Below are 22,336 nucleotides of genomic sequence, written 5' to 3'. Positions count from 1 at the left end.
ACAAATCCCCTAAGCCTGAAGACGGTGCACACAAAGAGTCGGCGAGGGAGTCGGATGAAAATCCCGTTTCAATGAGATACATCTCTGGCTGTAGCTGTCAAGCTCCTGTAACGAACACTGGCAAGAGGAAATAGTATTTAACCCCTTCAGCACCCATACAACAGGCTTGGAACGTCGTTCCAAGAGTGAGGAGGGTAAATCTGGGCCTGCAGTGGATTCCGGGAGTGTAAAGGTAGATGTTTTCTACAGAAACAGTTCATAACGTGGTTCTCATGAACCTGCTGCTCAACACTTCTTCAGGCTTTCTTCGAGGGTTCCGTCAAACATCCTAATCTTCTCAATTTAATTTGAAGACCTTGTTGAACGCCAACTTTTTTTTATTTCTGACATTTACGGCATTTTGGCCGACGCCCTTATCCAGACCGACTTGCATTTATCTCATTTAGCATTTAACATTGAACTCATTTCACCTTGAGCGATTGAGGGTCAGAGTCAAATCAAATTCATCTCCTTTCACGCGCAGCAGATCCCTGAATCCAGTCGATCATTTATTGGTGTGGGAGAGTGAGGGCAAAATGTCAGCACGATAATATCGCTTCTACAAGCAACGATTTGTAAATGGTTGGTAGGACTGGAGAGTGTTCTTTCCACTATACCTCCAGTTCTCTTGGCAGAACAGGCAAGCCTCTCTGCCTGCATTCCTTCCCGTCGTGTAGTTCTCGTATTTCGGTAAAATTAGCGCAGAACGACGCGATGGGCAGCTTTTGCATTTCTTTTTTGTGAGAAAGTAGGATTGCTGATAACTATCTTTCATATGGGTGTTAGGCAGTAAGTAAAGATGTGTATCCGATCCAATCCGATCTATTTGCCGCAACGCGGTCTGTGAAAGCTAGCTGATTATGGCTGAAAACATTTTATCTCCACACACCGTTGAAGCATTTCTAATGTTTCCTAACGTTCCTTTTTTTTCTTCTTCTTCTTGTTATTGGATTTTAATTTATGGCTCAACAAATGGAACAGGACTCAGCAAAGTGCAATTAGATTAGATTGACATCCCGAGCACAACGGTTAGGGCATTTCAGATCACACTCGGAGACCAGTGAATGCTATAACACTAATCCAACAGCATTTCTCCGGCCTGAAGATCGAGCGGCTACGTCATAATCGTCCGGTTATCATTCCAGTCCTGCCAAAACTCCATAAAACATTGACGGGCACAGACAAGAGCGATAAAGGTGGAGGAAGAGGTGTTTTATTACACGTGTTGGATTGTCATGTGTTTTGTTCTGTCCGAACGCTTAGTCATCAGGGTTTTTTATTTTACGACCGGTCCTTCGGCAAAATCGCGACGCTGCTTTATCGTGACATGGCGATTTGGATTGGAGAAAGCGTTACGATCAGGGATTAGAGACGTCATAGGGAAGAAAGATTTTCGCTGGATGGAATCGACGACGGGAACAGACTCGCTTCGGAAATCGTTCCAGAAGCGCTTAACGGGTTAATCACCTCGTTTTTAATTTTTCCGTTCCAGTACGATTTCAAACTAAACAGCGCTAAACTCCTGTCCGGAATTCTTCACGCCCCCGCACGCCTAGCTTCAAGATGATATGACATCACACCGCCTCTTGAAAACCCGCCCACTCGTTCATAGCGGCCATTTTGTCTTTTCCGCCTGTTAATTCCTTTCTGTCAGGACCAGCAGGTGACGATCTGGAACGCTGGAGCAGGAATATAAAACTATCATTACTGTTTAAAATGAACCAGAATGAAAAATAAATCGTTTTGTAATCCCTGGGTAGAATATAAATAGTAGATTAAAAGTGGATTCGTTGGAAGGTGTCGAAGATGTGAGCACCAATACAAATGAAATTGATGGAATAGATCTTTTAATGATTTGCAAACGTCATGGATGCTTTCCATTAGCACGAGTGTGTGTGAGTGTGTGTGCGCGCGTGTGTGTGAGAGAGAGTGACACTGAGAGAAAGCGAGAGAGATGTCATGTGGTGCAGAAAGCCCCTAGAGCGTACGGCGAGAACTTCCACACTGAATTATGTTGTCACGTTTGGGAATTGATGCTCGGTTTTTATCCTTGATGTGCTTTTACAGCCCCCTGACCGCCTCTTTTTGTTTTCTTGGCTTCTGGCCTGGACCGGTTTGATTTCTCTTCATCATCGTCCCTGTCCTTCAGAACAGTCCTGTCCCCACCTGTCCCTTTCTCTATCCTTCACTTTCTCCCCTCCCCCTCCACCCCACCCGCACCCCCTTCTGTCCTGAAGGCCCTTCTTTGTGAGAAAATTGAAGGTTATCATTTCGGATTTAGGGCAATTTTTGTAGTCTAACTTACGAGTGAATATATCCGGACGCTACCGCAGAGATGCGTTTACCAAGCGTCACAAATTTAGCTTAAAAAAAGTCAATCAAAAATAAGCTCGTAGACGCTATTTGTCCTCATAGAATGTAGCTACGTTAACAATACGGTGTGGTCTTATCACGAATAAATAACACCGTCATTAATGCCGACTAACAGAATTGTGCAAAAATGTCAATTTTATGCAAATTAGGCAACACCTGAGAGGTTATTTCATAATATGCACAGCAAAAATTGAGTTAATAATAATAATAATAATAATAATAATAATAATAATAATAATAAAAATCAATCGATCTTTATTTATTTAAGAAGTGAATGTTACCAGTAAACAGCCAACAACACGAAAAAAAAACGAAGGCTGGATATCAGCTGAGGAATTTTCTCCGTTGGAAGCCGAACTGTTAAAAAGTTTAAAAAGCCGTCGCAAAAAAACAAGATGATGTAATTCCAGCGTAATATAAACAACAAAAATATCCCATTAACCCAAATAAACTAGCTAATACGTGTCACTGAGGCAGAGTCGAGTTTCCCAAAAGCTCCACAGCACAAAGATCATCATTAAACGGTAAAGCGAGCATCACACTGAACTCTTTCTCTCTCACTCTCTCTCTCTTTCTGTCTCACTCTCTCTCACTCTCTCTCTCACTGTCTCTCTCTCTTTCTCACGCTCTCTCTCTCTCTCTGTCTCACTCTCTCACGCTCTCTCTGTCTCACGCTCTCTCTCTCTCTCATGCTCTCGCTCTCTGTCTCACTCTCTCACGCTCTCTCTCACTCTCTCTCTCTTTCTGTCTCACTCTCTCTCACTCTCTCTCTCACTGTCTCTCTCTCTCTCTCACACGCTCTCTCTCACTCTCTCTCTCTCTGTCTCACGCTCTCTCTCTCTCTCTCACTCTCTCTCTCACTGTCTCTCTCTCTTTCTCACGCTCTCTCTCTCTCTGTCTCACTCTCTCACGCTCTCTCTGTCTCACGCTCTCTCTCTCTCTCATGCTCTCGCTCTCTGTCTCACTCTCTCACGCTCTCTCTCACTCTCTCTCTCTTTCTGTCTCACTCTCTCTCACTCTCTCTCTCACTGTCTCTCTCTCTCTCTCACACGCTCTCTCTCACTCTCTCTCTGTCTCACGCTCTCTCTCTCTCTCTCACTCTCTCTCTCACTGTCTCTCTCTCTCATGCTCTCTCTCTCTCTCTGTCTCACTCTCTCACGCTCTCTCTCTCTCTGTCTCACGCTCTCTCTCTGTCTCACTCTCTCACGCTCTCTCTCTCTCTCTCACTCTCTCTCTCACTGTCTCTCTCTCTCATGCTCTCTCTCTCTCTGTCTCACTCTCTCACGCTATCTCTCTCTCTGTCTCACGCTCTCTCTCTCTCTCTCTGTCTCACTCTCTCATGCTCTCTCTCTCTCTCTCTCTCTCTCTGTCTCACGCTCTCTCTCTCTGACTCTCTTTCTCACTCTCTCTCTCTCTCTCTCTCTCTGTCTCACTCTCTCATGCTCTCTCTCACTCTCTCTCTCTCTCTCTCTGTCTCATGCTCTCTCTCTCTGACTCTCTCTCTCACTCTCTCTCTCTCTCTCTCTGTCTCACGCTCTCTCTCTCTCTCTGTCTCACTCTCTCATGCTCTCTCTCACTCTCTCTCTCTCTCTCTCTCTCTCTCTCTCTGTCTCACGCTCTCTCTCTCTCTCTCTGTCTCACGCTCTCTCTCTGACTCTCTCTCTCACTGTCTCTCTCTCTCTCATGCTCTCTCTCACTCTCTCTCTCTCTCTCTCTGTCTCTCTCTCTCTCTGGGAAACTTAGCTCATTTGGGTTAAAAGAACAACTGTAATAGAAGAAGCACCATTACATCATCTATCAAAGACCTCACGTTTCTGGAATGAAGGCATATTTATGGTCACGTTTTCTTTACGGTGCTCATTAAAGCGTAACCTTTGCCTTGTTCACCTTTGCCGTAATCATGTGACCTCACCTTTCCCAGCATTAAACTCATCTTTATTTAAAGTCTTTTTTTTTTTTTTTTACACAACGTAGAGTTAACCAGCCCTGAAATAGACAGTTCAATTTGCTGTGGTTTTAATGAGCGGACCACACTCACGCGATTGCTTTACGACGATACGGGAATCCTGTGAAGAAAGCCAGCTCCATGAAGACGTGGCGCGTGAAGCTTGGAAGAAGAACTCCAGTGTCCTGCACAGAGCTCTGACCTCAACCTCACTCAAAACTTTTAGGATGAACTGGAGCCTCCTCACATCAACATCCCAACATCAGCGCCTGACCTCGACCTCGCTAACACTCTTGTAGCTGAACGAACACGAATCCCCACGTGGCCATGCCACAAAAACCTTCCCGGAAGAGTGGAGCTTAACATAACAGCAAAGGTGGAATAAATCTGGAATGGGACGTTCAACAAGAACCTATAAGCGTGATGTTCAGGCGTCCACAAACTTATGGCCATGTACTGTATATATGTAGATACTCCATATTTCTTTAACAGAATAACAGACATCTTCGCTTCCCATATTTAATAAAAACACCAGCTGCTGTTCGTGGACCCTGAAGGTAAAAACAACAACAACAACAACAACAACAACAAAACTTCAACTATAAAACGTAGTTCAGGTGTTCACCGTAACGATTATTCCTCTCCTGTCCCCAGTCGCCATGTAATTAAACTCTGCCTCATCTCCTCCCTCGACTTTGTTTTCGAGGCTGTCACATCCATCTTTCACCCTCTGACAGAAGAGTAAATGAATAAAAACAAAGTAAAGCATGATGCAGAGAAAGGAGAGAGGGGGAGGTGGAGAAGATGGTGGTGGAGGAGGAGGAGGACAGGGGGATCTGAGGAAGATAACAGGAGGACAGTGTTATCTAAAACGATGAACCAGACCTTCAGGAGCTGGAGAAGCAGCGTGGTGTGAGGGTTCGCTGTCGGAGCCACCCTTTTTAAATTTTATTTTATTTTTGAAAGATTTATCGACGGCACTTTTCTGCCTCTCGTTTGGTTCACTGAAGTTTGTTCGCTCCGGAAGGAAGGAAACGATACGGTAGTTTGTCGAAAGCTGACGGATTAGACGTTAGAGAAGATTCGGGAAGAACGAATGCTGTCAGGGAAATGTCAGGTGCACCTTTGAAAATAGGCAAAAGCCGTCCATTACCAAACAGAATAAGGACGAGACGTTGCGGTACCTTGAATTATCCCAAATACTTGTGCAGTTGTGCGTAAACTCTTAGAAAAAAAAGTATTTCTTTTTCTTTGTTGTTGTTGTGTGTGTGTGTGTGTGTGTGTGTGTGTGTGTGGTGGGGGCGGGGGCGTAAAAAGTTATAGAAAGTACACACAGTGCTTACACCACCAGGTAAGATGGCGAGCGGATATATTTTGCCGAAACATTATGTTTTTTAAAAATTTTTAAAAAATTATTATTATCTACGTCTTATACCGAATTCTTATTTCTATCCGTGAAGCCCGTATTCCGTCCGAACGAACGGTTTGAATTCCCTCATACTACAGTGTTCATCTATCTGATATTCATAACGCTCTTATGAAGCACTATACTTACCTTTTGTTCTGAATACGCTAATAACATGCACAGATAACACGGTAACGCAACTTCTCGACCGTTTAGTAAAGTAGGTGTCTTTTTCCTGGTTATAAGATGTTTATGCGTACATCTGACCCGGTCACGACTCTCTATATAATGACGCAGTTATGAAAATGTTCCTCTGACGCTTAAGTAAACCCGGTGTCTTATTCCTGGTTATAAGATGTTTATGAATATACCGATACGACAACGCATGCCGAGACACTGTAATGACACTTCTGTGTTTTTCTCTGAACCTTGGGTATCTTATCTGTGCTTAGGAGGTATTTATGAATACGTACGACCGCGCTATGACACTGTAAGGATGCGGTTGTGAATATCTTCATCCGACCGTTAAATAAAGCGGGTGACTTATTTCTCATGCGGACGTTTTCCAGCCCTGGGAAGGAGAACGGTCGCAGAATATCCTCAACACGTTTATTCTGTCGTTATTCGAGAGCGTCGAGACGCGTGCATGATTTCCTTGCCTTAAGATTGTTCTCCTCTTGACATGAAAGGATCTCAGCAAGTCAGATTCACATTACACAAGCACTGGATTGAGACTCCGAGGGTCATCGACACGGGGCATGTAAACATCGCTGAATCAGAACAAAGCCTGATGACCTTGGTGTATTAATATCAAGGGCGTTTAAAGGGCAGAGCCAACGCATTTTGCATTCTGTATTTGGTGTACAAGCTTATAAATGGCAGTATTTACACTTTTAGAAAAAAAATAATGACTCTCATTACCATGACCAAAATAAAGGAATGAATTTCGAAAAGTTCGACCTGCTGTGGAACGGTTTGTTCGATCAATTCGCTAGAGAGGGATAACAAGAGGTTCACCTTCATTGTTTATTCACAGTATGAAAAAAAACGATTCAAACACAATTTCAGTGCGTGTTTGGAGTGTTTTCAGCGCTCAACCACGTCCACGTTTGCATAAATGATCGATTATATCCTTAACCAGGGTTGCCAGGTTTGCGCAAAAGCCTGTGCGAAAGCCTTTAGGCACCCTATATATTTTTCAATACCTTCTTTGTTATGGATTTCCATTTGATGAATCCTACGTTATCTGCTGGAGTCGGTACAAAAACAGGTTCGATTTTAGATCCAAACGATAGCTTTGCAGAGCAAAATGAAATGTTACACAAAAATGTTTGTATGTCAGTAAAGAAAGCAGCGTATTACGTAAAAGAGACCACTTTACACACACACACACACAAAAACACAATGAAGGCTGCCGGGGTTTTGCTGCAAAAATGAGAAGCGAGTAGGACGGTCAAAGCCTCCAGAAGAACCGTGGCTGGTTCTGCAAGATGCTCAGTAACACTTACAGCTCAGTACTTTATAAAACTGCACACATTGTACCTGAGAATAAATAAATGGTCGTCACACCAAATACTGACTTTGTTCCATTTATTACTGCTCTGTATAGTGGTTTATTTTTTCTCCAATGTAGAAACATTTAATTTTGAAGGCATGTTCATTTCTTTGCAATACTGTACGTCTCAAGAAAACTAGCCTGAAAACTAGCCCCCCCCCAGCGATGGCCTTGGGACTGCGATTACCACATGCAGTTTTACACTCAGGTCTCCTTTAGTGAACAGTGGACTAGTTCAATAAACAGACTGCATGTTAAAACCGTAATGACCTTTCTTTGACTTTCACACTATCCGTCGTTCCCCAGATGACCACGGGTTCCCTTCTGAGTCCGGTTCCTCTCAAGGTTTCTTCCTCATATCATCTCAGGGAGTTTTTCCTCACCACCGTCACCACCGTCTCGCTCAATAGGGATAAACTCACACGCTTAAAATCTCCATCCTGAGTTTATATGTTTCTGTAAAGCTTCTTTGAGGCAACGTCCGTCGTTAAACGCGCCACACAAATCAAACTGAATTGAATCGAATTGCTGCCTTGTTGATGACAGAGATCAGAGGAGAATGTCCAGACTGGTTTGCGCTCACAGGAAGGCTAAGGTAACTCAAATAACCGCTCTTTCCACCCGTCGTGAGCAGAAACGCATTTCAGAACGCGCGACACGTCGAATCTCGACGCAGATGAACTCTCAGAAGACGAGAAAACGGAAAACGTAGATTTACTCCGACTCGTTAAACGGATCTCGTTCGGTAGCGGTTGCTTCGGTGATCTTGTTCGGACACTGTCTGAGAGGAGATGGCAGATCGTTTTCTTTTTTTTCTCTCTCGGCGTTTAGAAAAGCCATATGCTTCTTATGCGTGCTCACAGCTGTCGATGACAAATTGCACAACGATCTAATTGGCGAGCGACGAAATACGAGGTCCGGCGCGAGGCGAATTCTCTTGTAATTACAGTACACAGAGGAGAGCTTAAAGCAATTCTAACGCGCTCAATATCACTTTACAGGTATGAATATATCCTTCTCGGGAGAACACAATACAGAACATCGAGCTCTTTAATGCGTTTTCATTACTCGGGTGTTTATATCATGTGAGAACAATATTCCACGTGGTTATACAGACGACAGCGGCCCAGCAACAACAGGTAGCCGGCGTCATCATTGGTTTTTATGATTTCATAAAAAGTATTTATTCTCCAAGCCTTTTTATTTATTTATTTATTTATTTATTTATTTATTTATTTTTATGCAGACTGTGAGAGAGCAGTCTTAAAGGAAAACTCGACGTTAAACACAAATTGTGACGTTCTTAGCGGTCCTGGTGCTAATGTGATCGTCGGTGCTGCATTTTCGTTGTTTCGGTGAGAAGTTAGCGGTCGCGTGCCGTGCTGATGTCACGGGGTTATTGCGGGCGCGTGTGTAATGGTGTTTAATAGGAGAAAAAACTTCAGCAGTCACAAATTCGCCCTCTCGGTGTTCCGTTTAGATTTCCGTCGTCTTTGTTTCCGTCGGCGTGAAAGTCGTTTGTTTTGATTTCATAGCACGTCCCCGCCCATGCCATGCGATTGCTTTGTCTCTCTAGCGCTTTCTTGCGACGTTCAACATCACATTAACGGAAAAAAAATCCAATGAGCTCGGAGACACGTAGCGTAGAATTTGGAGGCAATGCGGCTACGAGTTACGGCACAGGCTCGGATCGGACAGTTAGCAAAGTACGAGACGACACGACGGTGTCGACTAGCATGAAAGTCGACGCTTCGGATGCTGATCCGTGTGAGCAGATGAGGAGGTGAGGGAACTGAAAGAGTAAAGCTCCGCTGCATCAGTCCGTTTAGGCGGAAATTCCCACTGGCACCATTACAGTATGAGCAGGCTGTCGAATGGCATTGTGGGTAACGTAGGAAGCTGTTAAGCACAGTACAAACAGACCGACCTGTTGATGAAATAAAAGTGGCAGCAGTATTTCGTTCCGAAATAAATCTCGGATGCTGCCGATCGCGTGTCAGTTCCAGAAATTAACATTCAGGTCACTCAAGGCGGATTTTTCCCTTTGATCTTCAGATATCATCGATGTGGCACTCGAAGGAGAAGCACTGTATCGCAAACACCGAGCTAGACAAACAATCATCCGTGGAGGAATGTCTTCACAAGTTTGGTGAGATTTTGAGAATAAAAAACAAACAACGTCCCGTCCCCCCCCCCGCCCCCCGCCTCGTTTTTTATTTCACCCATCAGTCTTCCCGGAGTCATGCTGAATCTCGGAACCGTTGAATATTTATCTCGTTCATTGGGAGTCGTGTCAGCTGCAAGCGTGTGTGTGTGTGTGTGTGTGTGTGTGTGTGTGTATGTTTGTAGGAGGCAAACACTCCGCTCGGAGTGACCCCGCTGAACCTCAGGTCGAAGAGGCCAACCCAAGGCTCCCGTTTGCGGCGCGGCTTACTAATGACCCTCGCTCTCCTGTCGTGCTCTTCTATGGAATTTGTCGAGCGTGTGAGAAATACGGATTAGCCGGCGTGTCGGAGGAATCGCAATCAGTGCGTCTGAATTCTAATCCACTATAGATTATATCCTCAGAGGGTGCTGACAGACACTCAAAGTTAGAGCCGGAAGATATTATATGAGTTCGGAAAAGCTATTTGTCACGGAGGTTCGGAAGTAGCGATGCTTGAAGTGTGGGCTAAAACATAAAGAGAACGTATAAAAATCTGCTCTGAGCCAGATCGCACGCCGTGCCGTCTTACTCTGTTTTGTATGCCTGCTTTGAGCTTTGCTTTCTTTTCACGACGGGAAAAATAAACACTAGTGAGGATATATTGGTCATATTCGGCCGTGTTCGTGCCTTTCAAAAATGCGCCACTGTAAATTGCGGTTTTCTTGAAAATTAATCATGTGCCCCACGGCCTGGAAATGAAACGATATATATATATATATACAGGATAGATAGGACAAAGCGGCAAACACGGTGACATTTATGAATGTGTGTTCACGCTATCTTTGAGACCCAAGTTAATTTTCACTTGACTTTTAAAATAAAAGTAAAGACAAGGCAGTTCCGAGGCCAGCTCCTCGGCCGTGCGGCGTCTAGTCGATTAGAGATGCGAAACTTGGGGAAATGTTTACAGAGAGCAGAGAAAAGACCTGCATGCCAATAAGTTTTGTACACAATATTTTGGACGTCTGGCCAGTCCTTTTAACGATGTGTGGATTATTTGGCCCTGTGAGGCGATACTTCTGTTTCATTATCCTCTAGAAATGAAAAGCACTGCGTAGCGACATCTAATAAACAGACCGTTTCCTAAGACTTTTCCATTCATATTCTGTCCCTGTTCAAATCGTGCGGATGGACGACGTCCTCCGGAGGTACTTGAACGTAGAAGTCAAGAAGTTTCTCAAGCATTTCAGATGGACAATCCTAGCAGTGTGTACTTTAGCTCCTTTTTTAAAAATATTTAGTACTGCTATTGGACAATAATTGAAAAAAAATAAATAAATAAAATGCCCTGGTCATTTTGAGGAATACACTCTTTAATAATGTTATATATTTCAAAATCAAAGAAATACAATCTGAATATAAATTTGTAAAAAGAAAAAAAAAACAAACCTGCAAGCAGCAATCTGCGGTGTCCAAGCACCTTTTGCAAATAGCGCCCCCGATGGCCAGTTTTTCCCCCCAAGTTACTTAGTCTAATAAAGTGACAGAGTAAAAAACCACGGTAGCTTAATGCGAACCTTGCGAAATGCCTGCTGAAAGCTGATTGGCTAATGGCAGTCACTTTCACTTGGCGCAACAATGCGTTACACCAAACCTCAGCTCGATTCTACACACAGTTACCTGAAGCTAAATTCTTAAAGCATCCTCATAATCTTCATTCGAATCTATGCAACCGATCATGCATCACAGCTGTTTGAGTCGATTAGGCTCCGCCTTGCTACGATCGATTGGCACGCGGCGGGCATATCGTTTACAAATCTCAACATGTTTCTGATAAATATCGAGATTCGTATTCGGCTTAGTATTTTGACGACGAATTTGCGAAGAAACGCCAAAGATCCTAGAGCAAGTTCGCAAAACCGTGTTTCGCATAGTATGCGAATGAGCTCAAAATCGAGGCGGTCAGAGCTCAATGGTTCTTGAAGCTCTTATTTGGGAGAACCCAAAGAATAAGAGGGGGGAAAAATTTGCACTGTAAGACTTACAGCTCACGAGATACACTTAAAACACTGTGATATAGCGCCACCGTGTGGTCGATCTCGTGTGCTTGATTAGCAGTACTGTCTTTTCGTGTCTCTGTGTCTTTGGACTGCACGATTCGTTATATGGGAAGAAAAATGAAGAAGAAAAGCTGAACGAAACAATAGGGGTCCAAGCACCGATTATGAAGTTGAAGAAAACAAAGGAAGTGATGATCCACCGAATCAGCAGAGGGAGAAGCATCCTGGGAAATACGGACACGACTCCGCTCCGACAGCCCGTTTCATCGTGAACAGCGGTGCTCTGTGATGCCATGCACAGCAGACCTAGCGCCTGTAGCGTTGATACGATGACTGTGGTACACTGCTGTGATAATTACAGGAAGGCTGAACATTATGTCTGTAATTATTAAAGAAAGAAACCACACCAGAGACATGTTAACCGTCATGATACGCGACCTCTTAATGTACATTCTGGCCTTAACGCTGAGTCTTACAAACCTCTTACGCCAATCAAGTAATTATAACAAACAACAACAACAACAATAACAACAACACAAACACCCATGAACTTTTTACACTTATTGAAGCTTTTTCTCAGCATTTAAAAATAATTATTACAGCACTGATGTGATGTGTCACCTCTTAAATTGGATCATTTTGAACAGAGCAAATACAAAACTGCCAAACAACAACAACAACAACAACAACAACACATGGATGAATCACTGAAGAAAGTTAACTAACTGAGCTTATCTAATGATCCAAACGAGTCCAGATCGGTTCTGCTTGTCTGTTTAATTAAGTCCTTTTTGGACCATTTAAAAATTGAAAACATAGACAAAAGTAGCATACAGTAGCTCATCTAATTAAAGTAGCAAATTTCACAGCTTACAACAGATAATTACGAATGATGCACAAACAGAACTGCAACTGCGTTACAAGTATTTATTAATCATCAAATGACTTAATAGTACTGCAGATGCGGATAATTTCGGCAAAGCAGACGCTCCGTACCTAAGAGGAACTGGCTCCTGTTTCGGAGAGGAACTTGTTTCAGAGAGGAACCGGCTCCTGTTTCGGAGAGGAACTTGTTTCGGAGAGGAACTGGCTCCTGTTTCGGAGAGGAACTTGTTTCGGAGAGGAACTGGCTTCTGTTTCAGAGAGGAACTGGTTCCTGTTTCGGAGAGGAACTGGCTCCAGTTTCGGAGAGGAACTAGCTTCTGTTTCAGAGAGGAACTGGCTCATGTTTCGGAGAGGAACTTGTTTCGGAGAGGAACTGGCTCCTGTTTCGGAGAGGAACTGGCTTCTGTTTCAGAGAGGAACTGGCTCCTGTTTCGGATAGGAACTGGCTCCTGTTTCAGAGAGGAACTGGCTCCAGTTTCGGAGAGGAACTAGCTTCTGTTTCGGAGAGGAACTGGCCCATGTTTCAGAGAGGAACTGGCTCCTGTTTCGGAGAGGAACTGGCTCCTGTTTCGGAGAGGAACTGGCCCATGTTTCGGAGGGGAACTGGCTCCTGTTTTGGAGAGGAACTTGTTTTGGAGAGGAACTTGTTTTGGAGAGGAACTGGCTTCTGTTTCGGAGAGGAACTGGCTCATGTTTCGGAGAGGAACTGGCTCATGTTTCGGAGAGGAACTGGCTTCTGTTTTGGAGAGGAACTGGCTCATGTTTCAGAGAGGAACTGGCTCATGTTTCGGAGAGGAACTGGCTCCTGTTTCGGAGAGGAACTGGCTCCTGTTTCGGAGAGGAACTGGCTCCTGTTTCGGAGAGGAACTGGCTCATGTTTCGGAGAGGAACTGGCTCATGTTTCGGAGAGGAACTGGCTCCTGTTTCAGAGAGGAACTGGCTCCTGTTTCGGAGAGGAACTGGCTCCTGTTTCGGAGAGGAACTGGCTCATGTTTCGGAGAGGAACTGGCTCATGTTTCGGAGAGGAACTGGCTCCTGTTTCAGAGAGGAACTGGCTCCTGTTTCGGAGAGGAACTGGCTCCTGTTTCGGAGAGGAACTGGCTCCTGTTTCGGAGAGGAACTGGCTCGTGCCACAATTAACTCCATGAAGACTTGCACCATCACAGCTGAAACCCAAGCGTGAACCATAAGAAACGACCCTCCATTGTATTCCGCTCAATCATAGTTATGATCCAGAATTCATGGCTTGCACGAGAGGAGTGAAAGAACGCCGCACACAGTCACAGCACACACCTCCAGGCTGTTAGTTAAGATTTGATAGGAACAATGAAACAGTGTATTCATTTGGATCAGCTTTCAGTAACGCAGCCTGTATTCTTATCATGATTATAGTCGGCCCTTTTGAAATTGGCATTGATCTTAGCAAGCCCATCAACCTCAAATGATTCATACGATGACCCGCGAGATCGATACGTGCCTCGAAGGTGTTTTAGGGTTCGACTGTCCAATCAGGATCGGTTTCAGATATTGACTCGTGCTAATCTGCACCGCTGCATGCAAAACTTTATTGCAGATTGTTTCTCTCTCTCTCTCTCTCTCTCTCTCTCTCTCTCTCTCTCAATCTCTCTCTCTCCACCTTTGTGGAAGAGGGACAGATCAGAAATGACCTCTGTGTGAGGAAATATGCAATTTGTGATGATATTGTAGTTCTGTTTCAATTTAGTGAGCACAGAGGAAATAACAATTGGAATAGCTCGGCAGGGGACTGAAGGCATTACCACGCAAAGCTGAAGGTTTTTAAAGGAGCACTCAGGGGTCCTGAAACATCAATGCTTTTCTCTTTTTTTGTGAGCTAATATAATGGAATCCAAAACAATAATAAAGACTTTGTAATAATATCCAGGGTCTGTAATACTCTCAAATAATTTAGGTGTTGTGTGTGTGTGTGTGTGTGTGTGTGTGCGCTATTAATCTTTTAGCCAGTGAGTTTCAGCACTCTGTAATTGAGATACAAGCCATTGCATGGGTCAGAAAAGGAGAAATAAGAACTCTTAATAAGATCATCATCGCTTCTGCAGGTCGGAAACAGAACAACAATTCACTACAAATGATTCGAAACACTCTTATTGTTATTATTATTATTATTATTATTATTATTATTATTATTATTATTCATGGGCGTAACCACGCATTCTTGGGGGGGGTTCGGGGGGGATCGTGCCCCCCCCACCCCCAATGTTGAGGAAATACCAATCTGTCCCCTCACAATATACAGTACAAAATATTTTCTATATAATATACAATATTAAAATAGGTGTGTGCCCTCCTCCAGTGGTACACTTGGTTGCGCCCATACTCACCGCAAGTTCGCTGATATATTTTAGCCGCTCAGTCTGTAAGAAATGGAGACAGCAGCCAAGCGTAGAAAAGTGCAGCAGAGCATACGAGCTTTGTTCCAGACAGTCAGTAACTAGATACCTAAATAGTAGGTAACCTTAGCTTAGCATAGAAGGCATCGTACCATGGGTTGGTTTGTTCTTAAGAACGTCAGTTAAGGCTAACGTCAGTTCCAGTTTTTGCCCATTAACGTTACATTCACGTGCACATCCTCGCGCCGAGTTCGCTGTGAACCCTCACGTTGTGACAGACTGTTACATATGCGAGTGAAAGTGAGGAACGTTGCACAGCATTTCGTTCCTTTACAGGACATTTGGCCTCAGGACAACTAAGTGATTTTACAGATATAAGACTCAGCATAATGCTGAGGTGTGCTAGCATGGCAACGAGAGATATGGAACTGACGTCTGAGTCGTAGCCATATTGTAGTCATCCATTCAGAACCAGTTATGGCAGTTTGTCTGTAGATTTAAGAGAAGAAAACTCCACGACCCTTTACATAGCTAACGTTTCAGGTTACCACTGTATATTGTTGTACAGCTTGTACACTTAGCAAGCTAAACAGCATAAACAGAATCTTCAGTTTATCAAATTAAAAAGATCATCTAAGTCAGTCATTGTGGGAGCTTCTATCACTCAGAAATCACGTGAATTCAAACGGTAACTGGAATCCTAAAACTATGTTCCAAATATGTGAATTTACAGTATCAAACTTTGGATACGGGCGAGGGTAGGGGAGGGGCTTGGACCCCCCTCCCCCCCCCATGTCCATACCATGGTTACGCCCTTGTTATTATTATTATTATTATTATTATTATTATTATTATTTTTCGCATTACGCATCCTGCTATGACTTCCAGATTATTTTGGTTTGATATCCATGTTTCGTGAATTTCTGTGAGCAAAAAAAATCAAGAAGTGAAACAACAAGGACAATTTTCCTACAGCGCATATTTCAAGGTTGGCGCAAGGTTACGGTCGCGGGCGACAGAAAAATCAGACATTCTGTCGTGTATGAAGCGATGAAGTAATTCTACTTTGTTTGAATACCTTTTTTTATGCACCGCACGCAGTTGTACTTGTTCTGAGAACATGTTTATAAGACCCGACACCCATAATTGATCTATTTATGGCTGTTGTTATACTGTTATACTGGTCCACGAGTGTTAGCGTTACCGTTTGTAGCAAACCGACTTGGTTCATTGTCAAATTCTAAAGCCATCATTGAAAACTGCTTAACTGCAGCAAATATGAGTCATTTTGTTTTAAATAAAATAATAATAATAAAAAAAGAGTATGTGTTTACCCTAAACTGAAGCATTCATAACTTGCTTTTAGACTGATGAACAATCGAATGTCATGCACAAATTGCTTTGGAAAACGAGCCAAGCATCTCCCCCTCTCTCTCTCTCTCTCTCTCTCTCTTTCTCTCTCTCTCTCTCTCTCTCAAACACACACACATTGCCTAATTTGTGGTTCTGGAACACAATGGCAATTTAGCCCAAGTGCTGCACAATGTCACCTTCCATGCTGAGCTCTAACGTTAGATTACAGCCCCATCACAGCTACCCTGAAGCTGCCCCTTGTGCAGGGGGCTAATGTAGTGCCGATGTTGGCTCGCAGACGCTTGGCTGACCCCAATTACGTCCGATACGCGCGATCTTAGAGGCTGGAGAGAAAACGAGAAAAGGGTGAGCCAAGCTGGCGACACCGGTGGCACTTTATCAAGCGACGGTGCCGTCCTTTCCAGCAGCTGTCACCTGTTCCGCTCTGTCAGTGTCAGATGTTATTTCAAGAAAGCCAGGATGATGTGTTTAGTTTCCTGGCATGTACTCGAGTTCACTCCTGAGTCATACAATGCTTCTTTCTGTAGTTTTTAGTATCGGGTTGCTTTAGTTTTTTTTTTTGCCCTATACAGCCCCGATGTCTTTCTTATCGAGTCTGAGCAAGAGACAGATCACCAACTCGAGGTGAAATGCAGGAGATCTTTCACGATAGGAACGTAACACTGTGCGTGGCGTGAATCAGGTTTTTGCATTCTTTTCACACCAACTACTTTTAATCCACACTAAAACTCCATCCAATAAACGATTAACCAGTCTGTTCTGGAGCTCAGCGCAACGCGTTTGACTGTAAGAACAGACTTTTAAATTCTGAAATGCTCTGGTCTGATCGCTGAAGAATTTCCGCAGGATAAAAACAAAAACAACAAACAAACCTGTAACTAGTATTTTATTCTGTCGCTCTGTTGTAAGCCTGGAGCTAGATAAGAAAAACCTTACGTGCCATCAATCTCCATAAGGCGTCCTTTATTTTTTTCCCCCCTCTTATTTGTATAAGCTAGAGTTATTGGAGGCCTTACTCAGCTCTGTAGTAAACAAGATGATAAGAAATGTATTTTAAAAAAAATAATAAAAAAAAAAGCGCTGTCTCCGTCACGCCGCTGCGTCGAGCCGGAGTACTCTAACCGATCTAGCCCGGGCCTACTTTCGAGATAACGCCAGACGGGCTTTGCTGGCAAAAACCACCAGGGAGCGTAATCGTTTTATCTCCGCAATTTAATTTAGGATGATAAGTTTGCTTGTGCAAGTACTCTGAGAAATGAAAGAAAGAAATCGCAGAAGCTGTAATTTGAAACGAGGTGCACGGAATGTAAAAGCAGACGAGGCACCCGCCGCCTGGAGTTCCTGCATCGTGAAGGTTTGAAAGATGGAGCGCCGGAGTGTTAACACGGCGCCCCGTTGTCTGCTTGATGAACGATTGGGCGTGTGGGCGTTTCCTTGCTGTTTGCTGATGCTGAAATGGTGAAGATTTACCCCTCGTGGATGCAGCAAAGTGGGCCGTGATCAGTCTCAGGAGTAACGAGCTAACCAGATTCGATTACAGTACACGTATCGCTGCACGGACACGTCAGGCCAGGTTCTGTTAATAATCAGTGCAGGGTTGGGGTTTTTTTTTTTTTCCCCCTCAGGTGAAAAGTTCAGTCATTAATAAGACATTAATTCATTTTATTTATTTATTTATTTATTTATTTATTTATTTATTTTTTGGTCTTATTACTAAATCCATTTTGGATTATGGATCGTGGTGCAGACTGAGAGTCAGACACAAACGAGGTGTCACAGTGTGGGCAGACGATCTGATCAGTATTTTAGATTCATTTCGGTTGGGGGGGTGGGGGGGGGGGGGGTTGCGGCATAACTTTAGCAAGATCAAGTGATGAATCGCAGAGCATTGTAACATTAATATGACTGATATTCCAGTTATTAAAACTATAGAATGCTCTAATTATACACTGTAATAAATGTATGATAAGTCCAAGTCCAATTCCAATCTTTGCCATTCGTCCACCATTTTTGTTGCAGGTATCCGACCCGATACGGATCCTGGCTACCGGATCGGTGCCATCTCTAGAAACTGACAATAGAAACTCCCTTTTTGGTTCAACTTTGAACTCTTTTTGCTAAGAAAACACTTTCGTCAACGGTTCAACGTAAAGTTAAGGGATCTACATGACATCGTCTCCAGTTGTAGGGTTCTACTGTGTGTAGAAGCTTTAACGTTCCTCACGATGAATGAATCGGATCTACACGTGGATATCTGAAAATTCAGGGAAGATTTTCATTAAAAAAAAATGTTTGTGTGTGTGTGTGTGTGTGTGTGTGTGTGTGTGACCTCAGCAGAGATACACTACCCTGAGTGGAGCACGTGGTCTGTAAGGAGCGAAGGTTCTACACATTAAAGCCTATTTCTGGGCCAGTTTTTATAGAAACGCCGTACTGTGGAAAAGTCTTAAGCACTCAAGTTGTTTTCGATTTTTATTTCGTACATATGTACAAAAACATTTCAGATTTCCAAACATTAGCTTTCCAGCACGAAATGAAATGTTTCAGGAAAAATGTTTACATGTCGGTAAGACAGAAAGCAGCGAATTACATAAGAGACACTTTTCAGACCAAAACAAAATGGCTGCCGGGTACGACGGTTAAAGTCTCCAGAAGAACCGTGGCCGGTTCTGCACGATGCTCGATAACACCTACAGCTCAGTACTTTATAAAACTGCACTAATTTTACCTGAGTCTACTCGTTTTTTTTTTTTTTAAAGCAAAGGCTCGTCAGACCTTTAATCTCATTATTTCTGAAGGCCTCTTTGCTCTACAGCATTTCTCTACAGCATGTGCCTTTGCGAGACTTTTGCTCAGTATTGTGTATAGAAAAGAACTTTACAAAGGTTCTTGAGCCTTTGAGAAAGAACCAGCTTCACCCAGTGTTCCCAGGATAAGGAGTTTACTGAAGATAAATGAATGAACGGATGAATAAATTGACACTCGGAACAAGTTATTATGATTAACGACCCGACGCTCGTCGTGTCTATTAATTCCGCTACGCTAACGGGTCACTATTAGGACACTAAATACTCTTTTAGTCAACATGACTTCATCTTCGGAGTTCCCTGAAGGTCCCTAAACCTCGTTTGAATTCCAGTGTTAACTGCTGACATAGTAATATATCAAATAATTTACAGATAAACCAACAAATAAATAAATAAACAAACAAGCAAGCCTTAAATACGAGTTTTTTTTTGGAGTATACAGTATTCCTCTTATACCACAACAGTTTGCCATTTTTTATATTGTTGAAAAATGAACACGCGGCATTATTTTTGTCGTTGTTGTTTAAACTGTTTAAATTTACGGAGCATCCGCGAGACCTGAGTCTTCAGGACAGAAGGGTTTGCGCTCCTGGTGACCAAAAACGATGGGATATAGCTACTATGTATTACGTGATCAATAACAGGGAATAACTCCCGTGCTGCTGACTTTTACAAAGCACCGACTGTACATTGGAGACTCGTTTCTTAGTGTAAATGTTAAATAAACTTCTCCTAACAGAAATCTTTACCATGTTTATACCATACCACATGGTTTTATGGAGATGTCGGCGATCCCGACCCTTTCTGCACTCCGGACCTGCCTGATCCATCCTGATGCCCTACGTCTGGATGGAGCTGTCATCAACTGGAGGCTACAGCCTGGAGATTGGTGAGGACGGTGCCACTTGAAGTACCATGGAAATAGTTTAGGACCTCAATTCCACATGGACGTTCTCACTGTGGTTGCTGCGATGGCCTTGGGACTGCGATTACCACATGCAGTTTTACACTCCGGTCTCCTTTAGTGAACAGTGGACTAGTTCAACAAACAGACTTCATGTTAAAACCATAATGACCTTTCTTTGACTTTCACACTATCCGTCGTGACCCAGATGACCACGGGTTCCCTTCTGAATCCGGTTCCTCTCAAGGTTTCTTCCTCGTATCATCTCAGGGAGTTTTTCCTCACCACCGTCACCACCGTCTCGCTCAATAGGGATAAACTCACACGCTTAAAATCTCCATCCTGTGTTTATATGTTTCTGTAAAGCTGCTTTGAGACAACGTCCGTTCTTAAAAGCGCTATACAAATCCAACTGAATTGAATTGAATTGAATATCAATGATTTCCTTCAGCCATGATCACTATCAGCACCTTGTGATTCGGGACTACAGCGGTTTAAATCATTGTGATAATAAAAAGTAAAAAAAACAAACAAAAAACATTCTTTGTTAAAAGAAAAATGATTTCATATCGCTCCGGGTATGACGTCGAATGCATGTATGCTTCTTAACGTTCCGAACACATCCCGTCTGTTATAGTTTTAGTTTGATCCATGCATCATCAACCCTTTGTACCTCACACACGTCAGGGTTTTATCGGATTCTGTGTTTGCCAGTGGCTGTACTGTATATATATATATATATATATATATATATATATATATATATATATATATATATATATTTGAGAGAAATCAACGATGATTCATGTGTATTATGCACCACCTTGTTTATAAAGGAGCAGATATGTTTATTGCTTGCTATCAGTCTATGAATAATTGAATACCCCGAGGCCTGTAGGAGCAAGAGCTGAAAATAAAATAGTGTATCAATAACCTGCTATTGAAGGCAAAAAATATCATACAGAGAGATTTTTAGCAGAGTTTTCTGCTTTACGCTCTCATATGATATCTATCTGTCTATCTATCTATCTATCTATCTATGTCTATATTAAATATGATCTCTGTTCTGGCACTGATGTGGCGCTCTCAGCATTGAGAAACATGACAGAAATGTCTTGACAACGCATAAGAAATTATCGACCTTGATGCCATGGTTGGTCTTTGGGATCACTAACGATTCTGTTTTATTTGTATTTTTCGTTAAGTTCTTTATATCAGCCTGTGTCAGTGTATCATTAAAACGACTGTGTCCAGTGATAAAAGGCTCCTATTCGCACCTCTAACCACTCTATCTGGCGGATAATTCTCATAGTCATTATTTTTTCACAGCTCAGAAGTGTGTAGCGTTGTTGTAAAGTTCGACTATAGGCTGTGGATCAAGTTCTGACTAATATCTGTGACTATAGTGCAAATGTCATCCTCTAAAATATACTGTTTTAAATTGTCCGGTGGCGATATCCTCGCTGAAAACAACTCAGTCCTCTGCATGAATGTGCGAATTGAGTGAGAAGGACAAATTGGCCATAGACGCTTTATTTTTTTTCTTCCTGGGTAAATTTAGCATTTTAAAGTTCTCTTGTGGTAACAGGAGACAGGGGAAAACATGTTTTTTAATGATCAGATGTTCTTTCGACTTTTCTTCTTTTTTTTTTTTTCCCACTTCTTTCACTTTTTAGCATGGTGTAAAAAAAAAAGTCCATGGTCCAAGCGTTGCCCTTTCAGTATGGTGCAAGGATTTAATTGGCGTGATTATTCGGTGACTCTTGCATCTCTTGCATCTTGAAGCACAACAAAGCACAAAAGATTGTAACCGTGGGCGAGGAGCACAGCGCTGCCGGTTAATGTGAGCCCACGTTATTCAAATGCCACGGCCCCGTGGGAATCTGCGCCTATCCCTGGGTGGAATGGCTAGCTTTTGATTGGACAAGGGCATTGTTTTGGTGTTCCCAAAACTCCCGACGTTAGACAAGGACCTCGATTCATACGTCACATACATCAGAACAAGCATGACCCGCAGACGATTCTAAGAGCTTGCAGACGTTAAAACAACGCTCTAATGAAGGTCCTCGGCAGAGAAAGTCAGCCAGCAACGGAGTTTTATTACATGGCGGGACATCAAGGCCTTCGGTCAGACAAGCAAAGGTCACACGGACGGAGAGGTGCGCTTTTAGAGCCGAGCCGTCCTATCATGCCTGGCAGCTTGGTCACGGGTCATCCAAGGTCAGAATGGAGGGGAAGAAGAGTGAGTGGATGTTTCTTTTTTTTGGTGGTATTTTGGTTGTAATTACAGCACGACCTCAGCCGTAGTGACCGCCGTCTGGGTCATCATTACATGTGGTTAGTGGGTTGTTAGATCCCGGATGACGAGCACCAAACTGTGTGTACGACGCTATAAAATGCAACACGTACCAAGTATCTATATGTAAATGAAGCTTTCGCAACGCGCCGATTGTCCCCGATCGCCACGGCGAGTT

At 43.2% G+C, this 22,336-nt stretch overlaps 1 protein-coding gene across 3 annotated transcripts in view; it reads left to right on the top strand.

Moving 5' to 3' along the window:
• The window catches only part of sgcd (sarcoglycan, delta (dystrophin-associated glycoprotein)), a 175,480-nt gene that overhangs the window by 21,908 nt on the left and 131,236 nt on the right, over window positions 1-22,336 (top strand). The window contains exon 1 of one of the 3 annotated variants that reach the window (XM_053649147.1): window positions 21,237-22,104. The exons of the other annotated variants lie outside the window; for them this stretch is intronic. Within the exon in view, the coding sequence (XP_053505122.1) occupies window positions 21,919-22,104 (186 nt within the window). The 5' untranslated portion in view covers window positions 21,237-21,918. Of the gene's footprint in view, window positions 1-21,236; window positions 22,105-22,336 lie in introns of those variants that run through there. 3 annotated transcript variants of the gene reach the window in all.

The sequence above is a fragment of the Ictalurus furcatus genome, chromosome 18, assembly GCF_023375685.1.
Source record: "Ictalurus furcatus strain D&B chromosome 18, Billie_1.0, whole genome shotgun sequence".
NCBI classification, from domain to species: Eukaryota; Metazoa; Chordata; class Actinopteri; order Siluriformes; family Ictaluridae; genus Ictalurus; species Ictalurus furcatus.
The sequence above is the reverse complement of the archived record's forward strand: the minus strand, read 5'-3'. Positions and strand labels throughout refer to the sequence as shown.